At 66.0% G+C, this 20,089-nt stretch overlaps 1 protein-coding gene across 1 annotated transcript in view; it reads left to right on the plus strand.

The window, feature by feature from the left end:
* Nucleotides 1–7,002: 7,002 nt before the first annotated feature.
* KIF26A (kinesin family member 26A) overlaps nucleotides 7,003–20,089 on the plus strand; it is a 38,956-nt gene continuing 25,869 nt past the window's right edge. The window contains exons 1-3 of the mRNA XM_070775842.1: nucleotides 7,003–7,221; nucleotides 7,586–7,831; nucleotides 19,202–19,636. Of these exons, the coding sequence (XP_070631943.1) occupies nucleotides 7,180–7,221; nucleotides 7,586–7,831; nucleotides 19,202–19,636 (723 nt within the window). The 5' untranslated portion in view covers nucleotides 7,003–7,179. The remainder of the gene's footprint in view (nucleotides 7,222–7,585; nucleotides 7,832–19,201; nucleotides 19,637–20,089) is intronic.

Consider the following 20,089-nt stretch of genomic DNA (forward strand, 5'->3'; position numbering starts at 1 on the left):
AGCTGTGAAGGGGAAATCTAGGCAAAGAGGACAAAAGAAGCAAAGGAGCTGAGCCCCGAAGAGGAGGAGGAGGTCCTGGCTGGGTGCCTGTGGGCTCACTGGCTGAGGGGCTGCCACTTTAAGGGGGGCACCGTGGAAGGGCTCAGGATTTCTAGCAGGGCTGGGAGCCCTGGCTGGCTGGGATGGTGGGCCAGAGTGCACCTGTCACAGTGAGGCCACTGGTTACAGGTTTTAGGGACCACTCAGTGTCACGCACACCCCCTCTCAGGAGCTGGAGAGGTGCAGACAGATCAGAAAGGCTTCCATCTGGGCCAGGATGTGCCCTCAGGCTGGTCAACTCAGGGCTGGGCTGGGTGGGTCTGGTCAAATCATCCCAGGGTCAGTGTCTGGCCCTGTGGCCTTGTTCTGGATGGGGTGGGAGGGAGGGAGGAGCCAGTGAGGGGCCAGTGAGGAGGCCAGAGCAGGCATGCAGGCAGGGAGCTGGCAGGGGCTGCAGCTAGGTGGGGGTGGATTGTTGTTCAGTTGCTCAGTCATGTCTGACTCCTTGTGACCCCATGGACTGCAGCACGCCAGGCTTCCCCATCCTTCACTGTCTCCTGGAGCTTGCTCAAACTCATGTCCACTGAGTCGGTGATGCCATCCAACCATTTCATCCTCTGTCGTCCTCTTCTCCTCCTGTCCTCCTCTTTCCCAGCATCAGGGTCTTTTCCGATGAGTCGGCTCTTTGCATCAGGTGGCCCAAGTGTTGGAGCTTCAGTGTGAGTCCTTCCAATGAATCTAATGGGGATTATAGGCCATAAACAAAATAAACAAGAAACATTCACAGTAAGCACGGTAGGTGCTGAGGAGGAAAATTAGAGCACTGGAGTGCTGGGGAAAGCTGGGAGGGGTTGGGGATTTAGGTAGGGTGGGTAAGGAGGGTTTTGCTGTGAAGATGACCTTCCAGAAAAGAGAGAGAGCAGAGTGGATGTCTGGGGACCAGTGTCCCCTGTGGCAGGAACAGCAGAGTGAGCCCCAGAAGGGGTGTGCCCAGTGACAGCCAGGAGTCTGTGGGATGCGGGGGCTCCCGGAGCACGGGAAGGAAGCAAAGGTTGTGAGCAGAGGCAGTGTGAGCTCACTCACCTGCTAAAAGCCCCTCCTGGCTGCTGAGTTGAGACCAGATCCAAGGGGATGGCAGTGGTCACAGAGCCTCCAGAGAGAGGCCTCTGCAATAAACGTGAGCGTGGCTGAGAGGGGGCCTGGGCAGCGCAGGCTGGGAAAAGCAGTCCGACTCTGGACATTCTGTCAAGGGGGCAGGAAGAGGAAATGCTGATGGATAGGACCCAAGGGTGGTGAGAGCCAGCAAGAGTCAAGGACAGCTCCAGGGTGATTGAACCGAGTGAATGAATGAGCAGGTGGGGATGGAAACCAACACCCAGGACCCCACCCCCACCCCCCCGCCTTGTCTGCTGCCCTTCCCTGAGCCCACCCCACCTGACTTGTAGAGAGAGTGGAGGGGCGGTTCTGGGTCAGCTGGAGCCTCTCTGCTGGTGCTGGCCGAGGTGCTGAACCCACCGTGCCGGAGGGGGTCCCTTTGCTCTGGGCCCGAGGCTCCTCCTGGCCTGGGGTGCTGGGCAGGGGTGCAGGGCGGAGGGTGGGCAGGGGGCAGGGGCTGGCCCCTGTGAGGGTCCTTGTTCTTCAGGGAGCCAGCCTCACCCTGCTGTTCTCGCTCTCCTACTGCTTGACTGCCTTATCCTGCCGTCCACTCTGGCGGGGTGCGGGTGGGGTGGGAGAGGTGACCACCCTCACCTCCTCTTCTGACCGCAGGAGGGGAGCCCCCAGGCCAAGGTCCTGTCCTGCCCCACACAGCGGCACTACTGAGGCCGGGCCCCAGGGGGAAGAGGTTCCCTGAACACATTCTCAATCCAGACTACCTGAGGCCAGGCCCCAAGGGAAGGGGTTCCCTGAACACAATCTCAATCCAGACTACCTGGGATGCATTCTGGCAACTTCACGCTCTGCCTGTTTCCTCTCCTGCGTGGTAGGGGTTGAAACAACGCCCGCTTCTAGAGTTGTTGTGAGAATAAGATGAGTGCCTCCCCCCTCACCCCGAACCCTGTCACACACTCAGCCACCCCAGGAGAACTGGCAAAAAGGCTGACTTGCTCCCAACCCGAAGCCTACCCCACCCAACCCCGGGAGCTGAGGAGGAGGAGGAGGGGCAAAGCCTGGCCAGGGGCCCCTGTCCTGAGCTGAGGTGGGCTTCTCTCACGGACACAATGGGGCTGTCATCATGAGCTGTCCCCTGGAGGCAAAGTTCCCGCTCCAGACACGAGCCCAGCCTTCTGGAGGGGCGCTGACGGGGAGCCTGGGGAGCTGACCAGACGTGGGGAGGCTAGGAGGGTTGCAAGCCCCCTTTTCCTCCCCCACCTTGCCCGTGGAAGGGGGAGGAGGGGCTGCTCCGTGCTGAGTGTGGTTCTAGGTCTCAGACCTCAGAGCATTTTATGTCTGGCAGCGTAGGCACTCCAGCCCCTCCTGACCTCTTGATTAAATACCCAAACTCATGGCTAAAAACTGGATGAGAGTTAAGGCCACATGACCTCTCCCTGGCCCACCCTCTCCTCCGCACTGAAGCAGCAACTCCCACCTGTGTGCAGCATCTCCCCCAGGAAAGGCCCGGGCTTTTATGGGTGCTGGCACACGGGGCATCTTTCCAGGAGCCCCGGTCTCTGACCTGTGTCCACTTTCACCAGGGATCAGCTGTTAGGGTTTGTTGCCCACTGCCCCACTGGTCCAGTTTCCCACCATCACAGAGAAGCGGCTGCAGGTGTTCATCTTCTGAAGTGCAATGTGGATGCTGGGCAGGGTGCCTGCCCAGCTCTCAGATTGCTGGCTGGAAGGGCTTGGCCCCTCTTTGAAAGGCTGGCTGGGGGTGGACTGGAAACCCCTGGCAGGAGCTTGGGTGGCATGTGCGCTGTGTGTGTGTATGGGGGGGTTCCAATGTCCCCAGCAGCTCATGGTGGCAGTGGTATGGTGAGCTTGGGTTCCCCATATCCAGTTCAGGAATCTGACCACTGCAGCCTCGTGTCCTCCCGCCTTCCTGAAATATTGCCACGTGGGGTCTGATTGGAAGCTGAGTCCCGCAATTAATCCTGTCAGAGCTCTGCTCAATTGCAGGGGTTTTTCTCTTTTGCTCCCTTGGCCTAGATTTCCCTGGGGACAGCTCTGACTGGCCGCGGCGTGCTTGGTAAATTAAATGTTAAAAAAATCCCCAAGATGGCTTTAATCAATCCGCCGAGGTGGTGGTGGCCGCCTCCCAGAAGAGCAGGGCTCACTGGAGGAAGCCCCCTCAGGCTCAGGGTGCTGGAGGACAGGGGAGGCCGGACAGTCCTCTGCAGAGCCTGTCCGAGTGGGAGGGAGGAGGCTGGGAGGTCCCTGGGGTGGCCTTCTGGAGCAGAGAGGAGGGGACTGAGGGGGCTGAGGGGGGAGAGTAGGGGGAGAGGGGGGATAGTGGCCCCCTTTCCGGCTTGTCCCGATCTCTGCCCCAGGCCAGGGTTGGCCTCAAGGACAGGGAGGCGGGCAGCTCCCCCTGGGGGTCTCGCCTGACCCGAGGCCCCAGTGGGGCAGAGCAGTGGTCATGCAGTCCTGTGTCCGGCAGATAAGGCGTTTATGGCAAGCCCATCGGTGTAGTCAGGTGGAGATAAAGTCTTCCGTCTGCCACTAGGAATGTCAGCGGTGGAACTCCGGGAAGCAGGAGGGTCTCCTGGCAGAGGAAGAGTGGGGGGTGAGAGATTCATGGTCCTTCCCAGGGCACAGAGGGGGCTGCGAGGCTGGCCGGGCGACACGTCAGGCCCACAGCACGTCTGCGCCTCTGGAAGGTCCCGGCGCTGAGACCTCCAGGCCCTCGGCGCTTCGTTCCTCTCTCTGCGCCTGCTTATCTTCCAGGTCCTGTTCAGGTTCATCTCCCCCTGGCGGGGTCCCTAATACCCCCCTCCCTTGCCTTAACTCCCAAAGACCTCCCCGTGGGCCTAACTTATTTAGTCTACCCTGTCCCTGGGACGCCATCCTCCCCAGGCAGGTGTCCCGCAGCCCGGCCTGCACCCCTAGGGGCTGCCCCGCCAGCTTGCGAGGCTGGGGGCTGCGCATAGTAGGAGCGCGGGATTCGGCCCGAGTTGTATCCCGGTAGAATCCACCCCCTGCTCCCAGAGGGTCCTGCTACTGACTCCGACCCTTGGTCGCGCCCGGCGAAGAGCAGGGATCCTCCAGCCAGTGGTGAGTCTCAGGATCGGCCGGAGGGGCCCAGGTCAAGGGCAGAGAAGGCTGCAGATGGGTGCGGAATCAGGATCCCTGGAGTGGAGGCACTCTGGGGTCCTGGCGGGGCGGGCTTTAGGAGTCCGTAGGCTCAGGCTGGGGTGTGGGATGGAGGGCTTCCAAGGAGGGACCCCGGACAGGGTAGCTGTGGGCAGAGGAGGGGTCGCAAGGTCACTGGGCTCCCTACACGTGGCCAAGGACTGGGGACCCAAGGTGCGGGGTCCCCTGGGCGGATTGGAGGTCGGTTTGGCGGAATCCCGCTTGGCGCGGCCTCGCGGTCGCTGTGCTTCGCAGTCAGAGCAGCGGGTAGGAGGCGCGTGAAGCAGAGGGGTGCAGACCCAGGCCAGGTCCTGGCCCCCATCCTCCGCCCCATGGCCTGCAGGGTTTTCGCCCCCCGCCCGGCTCCTCGAGTCTGCGTGTCCGGGAGTCTAGCTCGCCGCGCGGGCGAAGGGGGCGCTGTCGGTGCGGGCGGGAGGGGCCGGAGCGCGGGGGCGCGCGGCACGGAGCGAGCGCAGGGGCGGCGGGCGCGGGCCGCCGAGGACTGGGGACACGGCGGGCGGTCCCGTGCGGAGCGCGGCGGCGGCGGGAGCGCGGCTAGTGAGCGCGCGGGCGGGGAGGAGGCGGCGGCTGCAGCCGCGGGAGGAGCTCGGGCCAGCTCCCCGCGCTGCGCTCCCCGCGCTCGGCTCCTCCATGGCGCTGCCGGGGCCGCCCGAGCCGCCCCGCGGCGCGCCCCGCAAGGTGCCCAGCCTGCTGGAGATGGGGGCGCTCTGCCTGGACTCGGAGATCATCCTGGGGTTCACCAGCCACCTCCTGCGGCGCCGAACCAAGGTGAGGGCCAGGCGGCGGACCCCCGCTAGCGGCAGCGGCGCCGTCCCGCGACTTCGCGGCCCGGCTCCCGCGGCTCGCGGTGCTGGAAAGAGGTGGCAGGTTCTGAGCAGCGTCCAGCAGGCCGGGCTGCACTTTCCCGCGTCAGGGCTGATCTGTCTCCGCTCAGCGGGACCGTCGGCGTCCCACCGCGCGCCTTGCTGGGGAGGGCGAGGCAGAGGGCCGGGAGTCTCGTGGCTGATCCTGAGTCCCGAGGTGGTCCAGATTCCTCGGGGCTGAGTCTGATCACTCCTGAGAACCCGCGTGCAGGGTGCGAGCGTGTGCTTCTGGAAGCGTCGCAACCGTGCGGACAAAGTTGCGGGCGTGGCCGGTCCCGGACACAGGACCGGGGCTCCTGCGCCGACGTGTTTCTGGAGGAGCAGGTGGGGAGTGTGCCCGTAGGTGTGCTACGGACAGCCGCGCTTCCCGGGCCTGCGTGTGTGTGTGTCCGTGTCCCGGAGCAGTTGCGGGGCGGGGGATGCGGACGGGGTGCTGACGCCCCTTGTCCTTTACGAGGCTTAGAGGATCTGGGAAAGGGGATCTTCCGCCGCCAGGCAGGGTGGAAACGGGCTGGACGGCGTGGGACCGTGGAGTGAGAGTGGGGAGCCTCTGTCCACTTTGTGCGCCCCCCACCGCGTTGCAGGCCATTAAAGACTCGGAGAGGCGGGAGGGGCATGATCACCGCGCTCCTCTATTTTGGGGGAGTGAGGCCCGTTCAAGCGACAGGGAGGGTGGGGGCAAAACATAAAGGAGGAGTCGCTTTGAGAGGCTCAGGAGAGGCGGGGAGCGGGTGGAATCTGTGTGATAGTCTCCCTGCGTGCCCGTCAGCGCGCAGCGGCTGGGGTCTCCACCAGGACCACGGTTTTCCTAGGGGCGCCTCTCCGCCCGGGACGCGTGGCGCGCGGTCGGTCTCCCCGGAGCCTGGCGGCGGAGGTGGCGCGGCGACCAGCAGGGGGCGCCCGCGTCACGAGCAGCCGGGCGGCGACGCCCGCCGACCCGGACCCCGGGCTTCGGGCGGATCCAGACCCCGGACGCCGCGCAGCCCGCCGTCTCGGAGAGCGGCGACCCCGAGGCCCGAGCCAGAGCGGGAGCAACTGGTCGCCGGAGCAGGGCGGGGGGTGGGGGGCGACCTCCCAGCCGGAGACAAACAGGCAATTAATTCCGCAGCTAAGTTCCCATCTGCCAGGCCGGCTGACAACAGGTCCCGCGCGCACCCCCGGGGCCACCTCCTCCCGCTTCCCGGGCGCACGGCGCGCACACTAGCCTTCTTGCACGCGCGCGGCTGCGAAGCCCCGCGTGCTCTCTGCCGACACGCCTAGACACAGCAGATGCACCGGCGTGAGCGGCGCATGTTCCGGGGCGCAGACCGCGGCGACCCTCACCCACGCGCGACAGACCCAGACGCAGAGTGCCCTGGATTTTCGGGGGAAAGCGATCGGGAGTCCGGGAGCCGGGGCTTGTCCCCTTCCACTTCGATGTGTGACCTTGGGCAAGATTTTCCCCACGGCGGTCTCAGTTTCCCCGCTTGTAAAGTGATGAGTGGGTTGGTGTCTCCCAAGGAGACCCCAGTGTCCTGGGAGCCGAACGGCCAGGCGCGCGCGCGCGCGTATACCGGGTATCTCACCGCGGGCCCCCAGCGCCCCTCCCTGGGACTGAGACTCGCCTAACAGGTTGAGGGGCCTCGGAGCGGGTGGGGCCGCGCCGTGATGCGGGACCCCTTCCCCCACGCGCTGCGGAGCGAAAGCCTGAGCGGCGGGGGCGGAGGCGGGGGGGGGGTCGCGCTCCCGGAGCCCCGCCCCTCCCCGCCCCGGAGTCCCCGGCCCCGCCCCGGCCCCGCCCTCGCCTCCGTGCGCGCCCGCCGCCGCCGCATCTGCGGAGCTCTGTTCTCCACTCGCCCGCGCCGCGAACTTCGGAGCCACCGGACGGGCCATGGGGGCATCTCTGGGCCGGATCACGTAGCCGCGGCGCCCCTGGAGAGCCGGGGTGGCCCCGAAGCGCCCGCCCAGCCCTTCCTGCGTCCGGGCCATGGGCAGCCGCGGCGGCCCCCTGTGCGCTGCGCAACCCGCGGTACGCGCTGAGGGCCCGAGAGGAAGGCGGGCGACTGCGGGCCTCCGGGCGGTGCGGGACCGATCTCGGGACCCCGAGGATGCTGGCGGGCGGGCGGGCGGGGGGCGCGCGGCGTCCCCTGGGGGCGGGGCCTGGAGCACGGCGCGGGTGGCGCCGGGCCTCCTGCTGGCTTGGGGGCAGCCCCATCAGGACTTCCTGGGATGGAAGAACGCGGTGGGCTGCAGGTCGGCGCCCAGCGCTCCTAACTTTTGTCGAGCGCGTCGCTCTCGGGCTGGGGCGCTCTGAGGTCTGGAGTTACCGGGCCTGGGTCCTTGGGGTGGCCCCGCCCAGCGGCTCAGCTCACTGTCCCCTTTCCCCCCCGCAGGTGGCCGAGGGCGGCCCGGCCCGCGAGCCTCTGCAGCTGCTGGAAGTGTCCCCCCGCAAGAGGCTGACCGCCGGGCCGGAGCAGGACCCATGCGGCAGCCGCCCTGCGCCCGAGGGCGCCGGGCCGGGCGCAGAGCAAGGCCACTCGGCCGGTGGAGGCGGATGGTGCCGTCACTGCCACACGAAGCTCGCCGAGCTCAAGCGACAGGCCTGGAAGCTGGTCAGCGGGCCTGGGACACCCCTCCGGGTAAGTGACTCTTCCTCGGGCCGGTCCCCAGGGCAGGGCCCATGCTGGAACTTGGGAGACTCGCGTGCTGGAGGCAGGCGCAAAGCTTCACCGTGGATTTTTGGCCAATCTCCTGCCTCCTCGGTTTCCGTCTGTAACACCCCTGGGGGGCTTCATCCTCAGAGGGTCCTACGGTCTGATTGGAGGGGGCTTGGGCCGGGTTCCCGCTGCAGACAGGCAGCTGGAACCGTCTGTGTGTGGGAGGGGGAGGGGAGAGAGGGAGGTGGCGAGGCCTCCACCCTGGGCGGGACAGCTCCTGCCCTGCCTGCAGAAGAGGTCACCCCGTGCGTTGTTGCCCTTGGGGCACCTGGGCCCCCAGCCAAGTGTCTGGAAACTGCACACCTGGGGCAGGAGGGCTTGGAAGGCCGGGGGTGGGCCCCCCGCTGTGAGGGGGGCCGACGCTGCTCCTTTCCTGCTTCGTGGGTGAGAGCCGTGTGAGGGACACACTCTGGGCCGCTGCCACTGGAGGCCATGGTCAACCGAGTGCTCCCCCAGTCTCCGGTCCAGCTGCCAAGGTGTTTGCCAGGGGCCTGGGCCCTGCTGAGATCTGCAGCCAATGGGCTCGCCCTGGTCTTGGAAGGAACGGGGACCATTGTTCCAGGAACAATGCGCCCTGGAAGTTTCCACAGCCTGGGAAGGTGGGGGGGTGGGGGTCTCCAGAGGAAGCCCTTCCCGCCTGACCTGCAGCCTTTCTGAAAGCTGTCCTGGGAAGTAAGGCCGAATAATCCCCATTGAATCTAAATATAGTTCTCCAAGGAGGCCCTTCGGTCTTGGGCGAGACCCTGGCCTCCTGGAGTCCAACTGTGTTCCCTGTAGTGTGGGCGTGGGCAGGGGGCAGGAGGGGAACGTGAGTCTGGTGTGTGTCCGGGGCACCCTTTCTCGGTGGTCAGGGGAGGGAGGGGCCTGTGGCCTGGCCTGGGTTGGGGCTGGAACCTCCCACGTCTGCTGCTCTGAGCTGGGGGTACAGTCTAGCCAAGTTCTGTGCCCCGGATGGCCTGAGTTTGCTTAAGAACACACCACCTTCAGGCCCCAGGAGAGCATGTTTGCGGATATACGCTGGGGGCCTGTCAGAGCCACAGGGCCATCTTGCTCCCCCATTAGGGGCAGACGAGGCCATAGAGAGGAGGGGCTTTATTGACGGAGCCGGGCTTTGCCTGGTGGTGCTGGACGTGCGGCTGGCAGGTTGCAGGTGGGCAGCTGATCCTGGTGGCGAGAGCTCCAAGTCACACCAGTCGCTGGTGGACTCAGGGTCCCTCACCTGGGAGCCTCAGCGGTCTCTTCCTGCAGACGAGCTCATCAGGAAAGGCCCCAATCACCCGGAGTGCTCACTTCCACCTCCCGTGGCCTCTCTAAGTTTGAGTTTGGCGACAGGTACCCCTCAGTGCCAGCTGAGGGCTCACCCACTTCCCCAGCTGTCCCTGGCAGCCAGCAGACCGAGGTCCTAAGCTCGGTTCCTCTCTATGGCCCCCTCCCCCCCATTTCCTCCTTTGTCAGATGGGGGTAGCCTCCAGCGGCCTTTCTTGGGGTGCTGTTCAATCTGGGGGTGCTGTGCCCGGGGGAGGGAAGGCCCTGTTGTTCTCTGTTTCTCTGGAGGGTTTGCAGGTGGGCCCAAGGGGGCTGCAGGCTCTCCAGCGGAGCCTCCCGGGCCCAGCGACGGGCGGTTGGGTCTCGGCGGGTGTCCTTGTCCTGGGTGAACAGGCCTCTCCTGGCCTGCCCAGAGCTTCCCTTGGGGCAGCGGGGCAGGTGGTGCCTGGATGGCTGCATCCGCTTTCGGCGTGGGAGGGATGGCGGGCATCCCTGGGTGATGGCTGGGCGGCTGGAGGGCTGGGTGACCGGCTCTGGCTGAGCACCTGTGGGTCCTCCCAGGAGTCTGGCCCCAGGGTCCAGGGGCACTGAGCTCTGCTCAGAAGCTGAGGCGCTGGAATGCAGAGGTGGTTCCTAGAATTCTCCTGGGGGGCCCTTTCTTGCTTCTGGTCGTGAGGAGTTGAGCTTTGTGGGGACAGCGCTCAGCAGTTCACAGAGAGCTTTGTTGGCTGTCATCTCACCCAGTCTCACGCTCGGGGCATCTGGGGATGCCCAGGGCAGGAGGTGGCTTGCTGGGCTGCCGGGGCAGGGGGTCAGTGAGGGTGCAGCTGGGACCCCCACCTGGCCCAGAGGCCCTCGCCTCAGGGGTCCCTGCTGGGTCTCAGGTGTGGACAGAGGCTGATCTTTCCGCCAGCCCGCAGCCACCCCATCCTCTGCCCTCGGAATCCCGGCCAGGGCTTGACCCCTCGCTGGCTTCTCATACACCCTCCTGCCAGTAGACGGACCGCTCCCTGCTGTGGGACTTCGGGCAGGTTCCCTGAGAGCTCATGGCCTCAATTTCCCTCTCTGTACCGGGACCGATACTTTGGCCACCTGATGCAAAGACCTGACTCATTGGGAAAGACCCTGATGCTGGGAAAGATAGAAGGAGGGAGGAGAAGGCGGAGGCAGAAGATGAGATGGTTGGATGACATCACCGACTCAATGGACATGAGTTTGAGCAAGCTCCGGGAGATGGTGAGGGACAGGGAGGGCTGGCATGCTGCAGTCCATGGGGTTGCAAAGAGTCGGACACGACTGAGCGACTGAAGAACAGTGCCCAGGACCACCTTTACACCCCTTCCCCAGGTGTGAGGGGCCATATCTGGCATACGTGTGCCCGCATGCCTTGGCCCTGGCTGCTCTTCCTGGGATGTGGGCTCAGGGTCATTCTGTGTCCGGGTCTTTGGTGCCCACTGGAGGTGGGTGGCGGTTGAGGCCTGCCCAGCTGTTGGGTGCCCTGGGTGGAGAGCTCGCGTCTCCCTGGCTGCCTGTGCCCCCTTCTCCTCTGCGTGCCTCAGTTTCTCCATCTGGGCAGTGACTGTAACTGAGGTTCCCGTCCAGGGACCTCCTCCCCAGGGTGGATAGGACGTGTCTCCTGTCCCCTCTGAGCCTCAGTGCCCCTGAGGACACAGGGGAGGGAACACTCTCTGCCTGCCCAGGTTGGAGCCCACCCAGAGGCTGTCCCGCCTGAACCCAGACGGGAGGCGGGCCTGGCGGGAAGGGGCGAGGCTGGGGCCCCTGGGCCTCTACGGAGGCGCCTCTCCTCTCACAGGTCCCAGGCCTCGTTTCTGAGTGACCCCTGGGGCCCTGCAGGGCCCAGAGCCTGTGGTTTGGATTGGACTGTCCCGTGGTCTCCCTGGGCTGCTCCTCCCCAGTGCCCCCACCTCCCTGGGCACTGCTCTGTTCTCCCTGCCCCTGCCTCTGAGTGGCCTCTGCTGGGGGCTCCCAGCGCCCCCCGCCCTGCAACCAGGGCCCGAAGCTGGGCCTTCCTCCTCAGCTGCAGCCTCGTGCCCTCCAGCTTAGCACTGGCCGCTCTGTGTCCGGGTCAGAACCGAGGCCCCGTCCTCCCTGGCAAATTGGTCCCTGGGTTCCCGCAGACCACTTTCATCATCCCTGCTTCCCACCACCCCCCTTTCCTTCGCGTGGCCGCTGTGTGGTCTCTGCGGCCAGTGTCGCTTTCCCAGGCCGGGCGCTGTGTCAGAGCAGGCACGGGGCCGGGTCCCCCAGAGAAGTTTGCTGAATGACGGAGGGCCCCGACTGTCCCTCCCACGCCAGCTCGGTTCGCCTGGAGGGCTGCTGAGCTGGACTCTGGGCCCGGCCCCGCCCCGATGAGCGCCCCAGGGAGGACAGCAGGCCCCGGCTGCTGGGGGGGCAGGGCTCCTGCTGCCACCCAGATGCGCCATGCCGAGGGGACGACTCGGGAACCATGACTTCCATGTGTCAGTATCGGCGCTGAATGGATTATCGCCCCGATGGGGGAAAGGGATCAACCCTCCTTTCATGCTCGTGACTCTCTCACTCACCCGGGCAGGGGGGTTCTTGTCCTCCCCGGCCCTGTGAATTCCAGAACCACCGCCCAGCCCTGCGGGCCCAGCAGTGCTTCATGTTTTCCCCGAGCTGGACGTCGAGTCTGAAGGCTGCCAAAGAGGCTGTGGGCTCTCCCGTGCACGGCCCGGGGTGACGTGGCCAGGTTTCTAAGATTGGTGGCCGGGAGACCCTTCCACCTCTGTCCGGGAAGACCCATCCACCCTGGACAGCGTTCCATGCTGGCTTGGGGGTGGCGGGCCTCTGTGTGCCCTGTCCCCATGGCCCCAGCTGTGACCACGCTGACGTCTGGTGGTGGGCTCCGAAGCGGGCCGGGGCTAGGCCGAGCTGATGCTGAGTGTCTGTGGTCAGATCCCTGGATCCGGCCCCCCGTGCTGTCTGAAGCCTGCGGAGCCCCACCAGCTTCCAGGGGCTCCCCGGGGCGGGGCGCCTGCTGTCAGCAGCTGAACCGGGTGTTGGCAGGCCCCAGAGCAGCGGGGCGGTGCTCCCTGGGGGTGGCGGCCGGGCATCCTCCCAGCTGGCAAGGGCCTGGTGATTCAGCTGGGGAGGGCGCAGGCCGTGGGACCTGGAGGCTCCTGGCCACTCCGGGGCCCGAGCCTGGGCCGCCCCTGCTCCCTGGATGAATGGCAGTCTGGCTGGTGTCTCCTGCTGTCTCTGGGGGCTTCCTTGGGCCCCATGATGGAATGACGGGCTCCGTGTGTCCGTCCTTTGTCCTTGCTGGTCTGGGGTTAGGGGGTGAGGCCAGGCTGTGGGGGGAGGGACTGAGCTTTGGGTCATGAGCACCTGCCCTCTGAAGCAGGGATGGGGCTTCGGGGCTGGGGTCTGGTGAGGTGGCTTTGCGTCTTGCAGGAGGGAGCTTCCTGAGGAGAGTCCAGCTGCGGTCAGTGGTGGGGCAGCAGGGGAGTGTGTGGTGGTGACTCACTGCCCCTCTGCTGAGCCGGGGAGCCAGGGGTCAGCCCGGCCTCTCAGCTGCTCAGAGCCTCGCTGGGGGCTTGTGTTGGTCTGAGATGGGGATCGGGGTGAGTGTATTCTTGCCCACAGAATTTCATGGACAGAGGGGCCAGGCAGGCTACAGTCCACAGGGTCACAAAGAGTGGGGCACGGCTTGGGGGCTGACACTGTCACTGGGGCCTCTTCAAGGCCCCATCAGATGTCCTGAAGGAATCTTGAATCTGGAAGTCAGAAGAGCTGGTTCTTGTCTTAAATGGTGAGCGAAATCTGGTTTTCTTTTTCCTTTGCCTGCCAGGAAGCTCACAGCAATGTCCTCTTCAGCTTCTGCCCGTCACGTGGGCTCTTTCTTACTTGTCTGTCAGAACCGGTCGCTCCTGCTTGTTCTAACATGAATGGTCATTAGCCACGTGGTTTTTCTTCCAATTCATGCCGAGTAGTTCCTGGAAGCCACTGCAGTTTGTGTGGAAGGAGAAGCAGGGTGTGAGTAAATAAACAGGATAGGAGCGGGGGGCCCGGCGTCCCTCAGGGGGTGCCGGCCCAGTGTCCCTCAGGTAGGAGCGGGCCCGGCGTCCCTCAGGTAGGAGCAGGCCTGGCAGATGCCCACCCGGTGTCCACTCATCTGTTCCCTGGGGCCGGGGACCTTGGGCGGTGGTGGTCAGGGCCAGGTGGGCTCCTGTCAAGCTTCTGGAAGCAGCCAGGCTGGGAGGCCTGGCCTCCGGGAGCTGCCCCCGGCGTCCACCCCAGAGCCCTGACCTCCGTGGTTCCCCTTCCTGCTGGGTGGACGCGGGGCTGACGAGACACTTTCCTGGTCTGTGGTGTGGCTGCTCCCGGGCAGGCCCTCCCCGTCTGGGGACAGCGTCCTTGGCCGAGGAGCCCTCTGGCCCCTCCGGGTGAGGGGGCGATTTTGCTTCTGGTCTTGTGCCCGAGGGATCGTGTGGACTGGGGGGTTCCTGGCCCTTTGGGGGCTCCCTGGCCTCATCTGGTCTGGTCCCTGCCCCGGGTAGCTTCCCTGGCTTCAGCCGTGGGGGCTGGACTGGCCCAGGGATGGTGGACTTAGAGTCCTCCACGGCACAGTGCCCGCTGCCCAGCACCTGCCGCGCCCGCCTCGGGAGGGGGCTGTCCCGGCCCTGCCATGCCCACTCCCCTCTGACCCCACGTGATGGGTGCGGGCCTGCGCTGTTTCTGGGTGGAGCCTGCCAGGCCGGGGGCCTGCCCCAGGCCTGCTCCTTCCTAACGGTCCCGTCCTAGGCGCCCTGGCCCTGTTCGCCCCCCACGGCCTCAGTGCAAGGCCGCCCCCAACTTTGCCTCCTGGAACCCTCCCGCCAGCCCCACATGCCTGGCCTTTTCGAAACCAAGCCAAGGGACTGTCCGGAAGCCCTCTCAGCTTGATCCGCTCGGTGGCTGCCCTTGACCCAGACACAGACCCCCTGGTCTCCTCCCTGGGGCCCCTGTCCTTGGCCCCGTCCCTTCTCGTGTGGCCCACCCTCTAGGTCTCAGGTCTGCTTCCCAAGCTGTGTGGCCTGGCCTCAGGGTCTCAGTGTCTCTGAGCCTCCGTCTGTAAAGCAGCCACGGGTAGGGTGGTTCCCAGGTGGTGGTGCCTGGGAGGCTAGTCATCCTGGAGCCCCGAGGGCACTCTCCAGCCAGGGCAGGTGGCCCATGGGAGGCCCGGGCTGCTGGGTGTCAATGTGATGCCAGTCGTCCTGCCGGGCACCTGTCCTCCCTGCTAGGTGGCTGGTGGGAAGGGTCGGGTGCCCAGCCATGGCTCTCAGACCCCCCAAGTGGTGTTGTGGGGCCCGGGCCGTGGCTGGGCTTGTGGGGGGGCAGCACACCCCATCCTGGGTGGGTCTGGGCAGCCCGTGGAGGTGCTCTATTGCCTGGTGGTCCAGATGAGGAGACTGACGTCCATCGCAGTGCCGGAGCCCAGGGTGGATGGTTGGACTGAAGGCCATGTCCAGCTGTGCTCCAGGCACCCTGCCCACTGTGCCCCCGCCCCCAACAGCCGGGGTCCTGACGGAGCTGCTTCTCCGTCACCCTTGCCCATCTGGACCCTCCTGCCCGTCTGGCCTCTTGCCCCCGGGGCACCCGCCGGGTGGAGGACAGGGAGGCCATTGAGGGGAGGAGGTCTCAATGAGCTAGTGTGTACCCCGAGCTGCCCAGCTGGCCGGCGCCTGGCACAGGGCCTTGGGGATGGGTGCCGGGCAGTGCTGGGTGGGCCAGGCTGTGCCCGCCCTGGCTCCCCTCCAGCGCCAACTCAGGGCCTCAGAACTGCAGGCTTGCAGGTCGGGGTGGCAAAGGGAGGCTCAGGTCTCCCCTGGGCCTCAGCGGGTGGCAGGGCCCTGGGCTGGGGGCGGGCCCCTGGTGAGGCACCCCGCGGTGGGAGGACCCGGGATGGCTGAGGCAGGTGGCTGGAAAGCTGAGCCCCCGACCCCAGCCCAGCCCGCCCGGCTGCTCGGGACCTGGGCACGCCCTCGACAGCAGCACCGGGGGCCTGGGATCCCGGGACCTGGGCACGTCCTCGACAGCAGCACCGGGGCCTGGGATCCCTTCCTGGACCTGTTGTCAACTCGGGAAACGGGGGCCGCACGGGGTCACGGCCCAGCTGCTTTGTTTGCGGAGGGAAGGGGGGTGGGCAGGAGGGGCCTGTGGCCGACGGGCTGTGCCCGGTGCCCGCTCGCGGAGCCTGACCAAGCGGCGGCCTCAGGCGCTCATCCAGACCCGGCCTCTGGGCCCTGGGCCTTCTGGTTGCCCCGCCAGTGGGGGCTGGGCCCCCTTTTAAAACCCAGCGTGATGGGGGCTCAACAGGGTGGTCTCACAGCCCTGAGTCCTGGGGCTTTTCTGACCTGATCCCCCACCCCTTCCCATGGGGCGCTCATGGGGGCGGGGGGGCAGTTGCTGGTCACTCCCATCCACCTTCTGGGTGGGCCTGGCCGGCCTGGGCGGGGGCAGCCCGTCCTGGCAGTGGTGGTGGGGCAGCGTGACCACCCCCTGAGGCTCCCTCACAGGAGAGAATGGAAGGATTACTTAAAGCAGCTTGGAGACCCTGGAAACAAGATGAAGGATGGAGAGGCATCATTTTTAAGTGGGGGGAACTCCCCGAAAGCCAGGCAGCGTGCAAGGGTGGGTTATACTATGCTAAATTGAATCAAATGAAGAAAAACATTTTCCACATGCAAGTAAAGTATCTGTTTAATTAGACCATAAGGAGGAAATTAACAGTAATATTTTGTGGTGGGGTAATTACTGTCTTTCTGAAGGCACGGGGCTCCTGAGGGGAGGGGTGGGTGCCTTGGCTGGGCCTTTCAGGGTGGGGGGTGTTAAAATTGTGCAACTTGAGGCTGTGACCCCTCGAGGGCCTGGGCGCAGGGTGCTGCCCTGAGCTGTCCCAGGGCTGGGGGAGGAGACCAGGCCCAGGAGGGTGGGCCGCCCCTCCCGCCTGCCCCCAGCTCCCGCTGTGCTGGGCTCTGCTGGGACAGGGGTGTGGCTGAGGACGAGGGAGGGCTTTTGTCTCTCTGGGGGCTGCCCAGGGTCAGCACCTCGCCTTCCTGTGTCCGGGAGGCCCATCTTGGGAGTGGCCAGTGCCAGCCCCCAGGAGAAGCCCCCTCTTGGAGTCCCCGAGCCCCAGGCCAGGGTTCTGGGGGCAGGGGGTCTGCTCTAGGTCGGTCCCGCCCGAGGCTCGCTGGTCCGCAGGGGTGGTCTCCAGGGGTGGGCTGTGGGTCCGAGTGAGCGGAAGGCAGTGACTGTCCCGGGATGCTCAGCAGCCCAGCTTCCGCCCGAGCCGCCCTCTGGCACCCATGGCGGCCCAGCCCACGCTGCCTGGCCTCGGTGAAGGGCTCAGGGCCCCCTGCTCTCTGCGTGGTCATCCCAGATGGGCCTCTCCTCCTCGCTGGTGTCGCGTGTGTTACAGGGCTTGGAGCGGTGGGCCTGCCCCACACTGGGAGCCCCCCGAGGACTGGGGGGCTCAGTGGGCCCTATGCAGTGATGGTGGTGAGGGTCTCCTAGGGGAGTGGGCTTGGCTGCTGGTGCTGGAAGAGGGGCTTGGCCCCTCACGGGGGCTTTGGCCACGGGATGGGGCCTGAGTAAGGTGCGGCCGGCCCTCCTGGGAATTCCGGGGAGACCATCTGTGGTCTGGGGGGTTTCCACAAGCGCAGAAGCCCCTGCAGTTGGCTTGGCAAGCCAGCCTAACGTGGAGGGGGCACCAGGGTGTGCTCCCTGGGGGCCGGGCTCCCCAAGGCAGGCAGAGGCCCTAGAACAATGGGCGGCTGGGCCTGGGGCAGGCGGGGCGGGGCCGCCTTTCAAGTCGGGTTAATGGCTGTAGCAGGCGGCCCTCCCTTCCCCTCGCCAGCCCACCATTAGCCGCCTCCCGCTGAGTGGAAAAACCAGAGTCATCAGAGTCAGGTCTGGAAAAAACGGGCAGGGGGGTGGTGGGGGGACAGTGACAGCCGCGGCCTGTCTGAGCCCCGTGTGGCTTGGGGATGGGGCGTCTGGCTTCCATCTGTGGCCCATGGACAACCTGAGTGAAGTCCCCGAAGCGTTTCCGGGGCCCCACGGGGGAGCTGGGGGGCGGGGGTGTCTGTTAATTGGGACCAGGCCCGTCAGGCACTTCAGAGGCTCTGGGGCCCGCCAGCCCCAGCCAGAGCAAAGCCAGGCCTTCCGGAACGGCCCGTGGATCAGGCAGCTGGCGAGGCCGGCCTGGCCAGGTCAGCCCTCCTGCGACCTGGTCCCGGCAGGGCTGGGGGGAGCGTTCTAAGGGGACAGCTCTGCGGCCCAGCCTGCAGGGAGTGTGGGCGGCACAGGCTCAGCTCGTTTCGTCGAGCTTTTTGGATACAGCGTTTTTGCACAAACCTGTGGCCACCCTGCGTTGAGGAAGTCTATCTGCGCAGCTTTCCTGACGACTTTGTTTTCTAATTCACGTTGGTTTTCAGTCTTGGATTGTTTTTTTAGACTTGATGCTGTTGCACACCGAAGAACCTGCGGTAGAGTGTGAACATAAAGCTTGTGAAATTGGGAAACTAAAAAAGTCACCTGATTCAATTTATTTCAGTCCTCACTCTATCACAGTGATGTGGACCGAACCGGAACTGTTTCTGAGTCTACCTGTTCTGGGGACACAGAGGAGGGCGATCGCCAGCTAATGCTGGACCAGAGACTGTCCCCTCGTGGCGAGGCCACCCGACCTCAGCTGTCACCCCCGTGAAGCCCTCCCAGGGGTCTGTGGACACTGGTCTGGCCGGTCGCAGGTCAGGCTCGGGGGGTCCCAGCTGGGGTGACTGAGGCACCCCCGTTTGCACGGTGCCATCGGCCTTTGCATCCGAGGGTTTGAGGAGGTCATAGCCCCTTTTGTGGCCAACCGGGCAGCCGGACTGCAGCCAGAGCCTGTATGATCAGGGACGGGGAGGCCCCCGTTCTGCAGACTGGGGGTGACAGGGAGGGCTGTCAGGTGACAGGGAGGAGCTGCCGGAGTGGAGACCCTGGCCCGCGTGTGGGTTTGCAATGTCAGCTGGTGGTGGGAACGTCCTGGGTGGTCACGGAGGGAGTGTCCCGACCCTGCGCGTGGTTGGGGCTCGTCCCTGGGGAAGGACACCAATGCTGAGGGGCTGGCCCCGGTGCAGACGCTGAGCCCTGTGGGACTGCCCCCGGGAAGGGGCTGAGGCAGAGCCCGGTGGGCTCTTGAGGCGCTGAGCCTGGGCCCCGGGAGTGGGACTCTTACTAGCTTCCCTCCAGTGAGGCTCCTTCTGAGAACTGGCTCCCTCCTCCTCGTATTTTTTCTTCCAGAGATGTCACCTCCTGCAGGAATCCCTCCCTGACCCTCCAGGCTAGGTGAGGGCCTCCGCTGGGCTCCCCAGCTCCTGTTCTTGGGCTCCTGATACTAGGCTTGCAGTTACAGGGAGACCCAGGTGTCCCCTTCGGTGCAGGGCAGGGGGCGGGCGGGCTGCAGGGGCCACGTCCACACCTGTGGTGAAGCGTGGCGGCCGTCTCTTCGGCCTCCTGCCAGCCATGCCCAGCCTCGGTCCTCCTGTGGGCCTGGAATTGCCCACTCGGTCCTGTAGACCAGGGCCAGAGAAGGCGCAGAGGCAGGAGAGGCGTCCAACCCCACAGCCCCACGTCCATGGCCTTCGGAATAGGTTTGCTTCCAGCTGGGGCCCTGGCACCGGCTGCCCCCAGCCTGCTGTGGCCGCCCCGCTTCTGCCAGCCCTCTGGCTGCTGCTTAGGCACGCGGCCTTGGCTGTTGGAGGTGGATCGTCTGGGATCCTCTGGATGCCTCGTTAGCCAAAAGTGGGACGGTCATGACCGGGGAGGAGGTGGGCAGCTGTCACGGGCACTGAGGGCGTCTCGAGCCCCGATGATTGCTTTCTGGTGGGTTTGGAGGACAGCGCTACTCGAGGCTTATCAGCCAGTTGTGGATGCTGCGGCGGCTGCTGTGGACCTGAGCACTGGGTGATGGGTCCTGGCGGCCGGACCCTGACTGCCTCCGTCTCTTGTTCCCCCAAGGACCCCTGCCTCTCGGCTCTGCTTCTGGACAAGCTGCCCGCGTGTCGCCCGGAGGCTGAGCGCCGCTGTGATGTCTGTGCCACACACCTGACCCAGCTCACGCAGGAGGCCCTGCAGCTGTTTCAGGCGCCCGCCAGCCGTGAGGACCCCAACGCCCCGCACGGAGGCCCCAGCCTCACGCCCCCCGGCCCCAGCACAGTCCCCAGCCCGAGGGATGGACCGGCGCTGGCGGGCCCTGCGGGGAGGCAGTCGGGCCGGGCGGGGCCCGACAGGAGGAAGGGGCTGGCCTGGCCGTCCGGGCCCAGCGTCCAGGTGTCGGTGGCACCCGCCGGCCTGGGCGGGGCCCTGAGCACGGTCACCATCCAGGCCCAGCAGTGCCTGGAGGGCATGTGGAGCGTCTCCAGGGTCAACAGCTTCCTGCCGCCAACGTGCCTGGTGAGTGCCCTGCGTCCGGTGGGCTGGGGGCCCCCGGGACACCGGGCAGGGCTGGACTCCGCTGGGCTGAGTGCCCAGGTGCGAATGGGGGCCCCTCGGTGTGGTTTCCGTGAGGGCAGGGGGGCTGTGCGTGTTGGTGGAGGCCCCAGACCGTCCCACGGCGCACATCAGGTGTGCGGGCAAGGTCACGTGGGCAGGGCCCGCTCCCACCCCCTGGAGCCTCGCTCCTGCCCCGCGCAGCGCACCTCCGAGGTGGTCCGGTCACCCTGAGACCCTCTGTGGCACCGGGGCTTGGCGGAAGGGCCTGCAGGCTCCTGGGAGGAGGTCAGGCCGCCATCTAGCATCTCCCCTGGTCCCGCCCCGTCCAGGCCTCTGCTGCTTGGAGCACAGGCGTCCCTGGGGTCACACCTGCCCCGTGGACAGGCGCCAGAACTGAGAGAGTCAGGGGGGCTG

This window comes from Bos indicus, chromosome 21 (assembly GCF_029378745.1).
Source record: "Bos indicus isolate NIAB-ARS_2022 breed Sahiwal x Tharparkar chromosome 21, NIAB-ARS_B.indTharparkar_mat_pri_1.0, whole genome shotgun sequence".
NCBI classification, from domain to species: Eukaryota; Metazoa; Chordata; class Mammalia; order Artiodactyla; family Bovidae; genus Bos; species Bos indicus.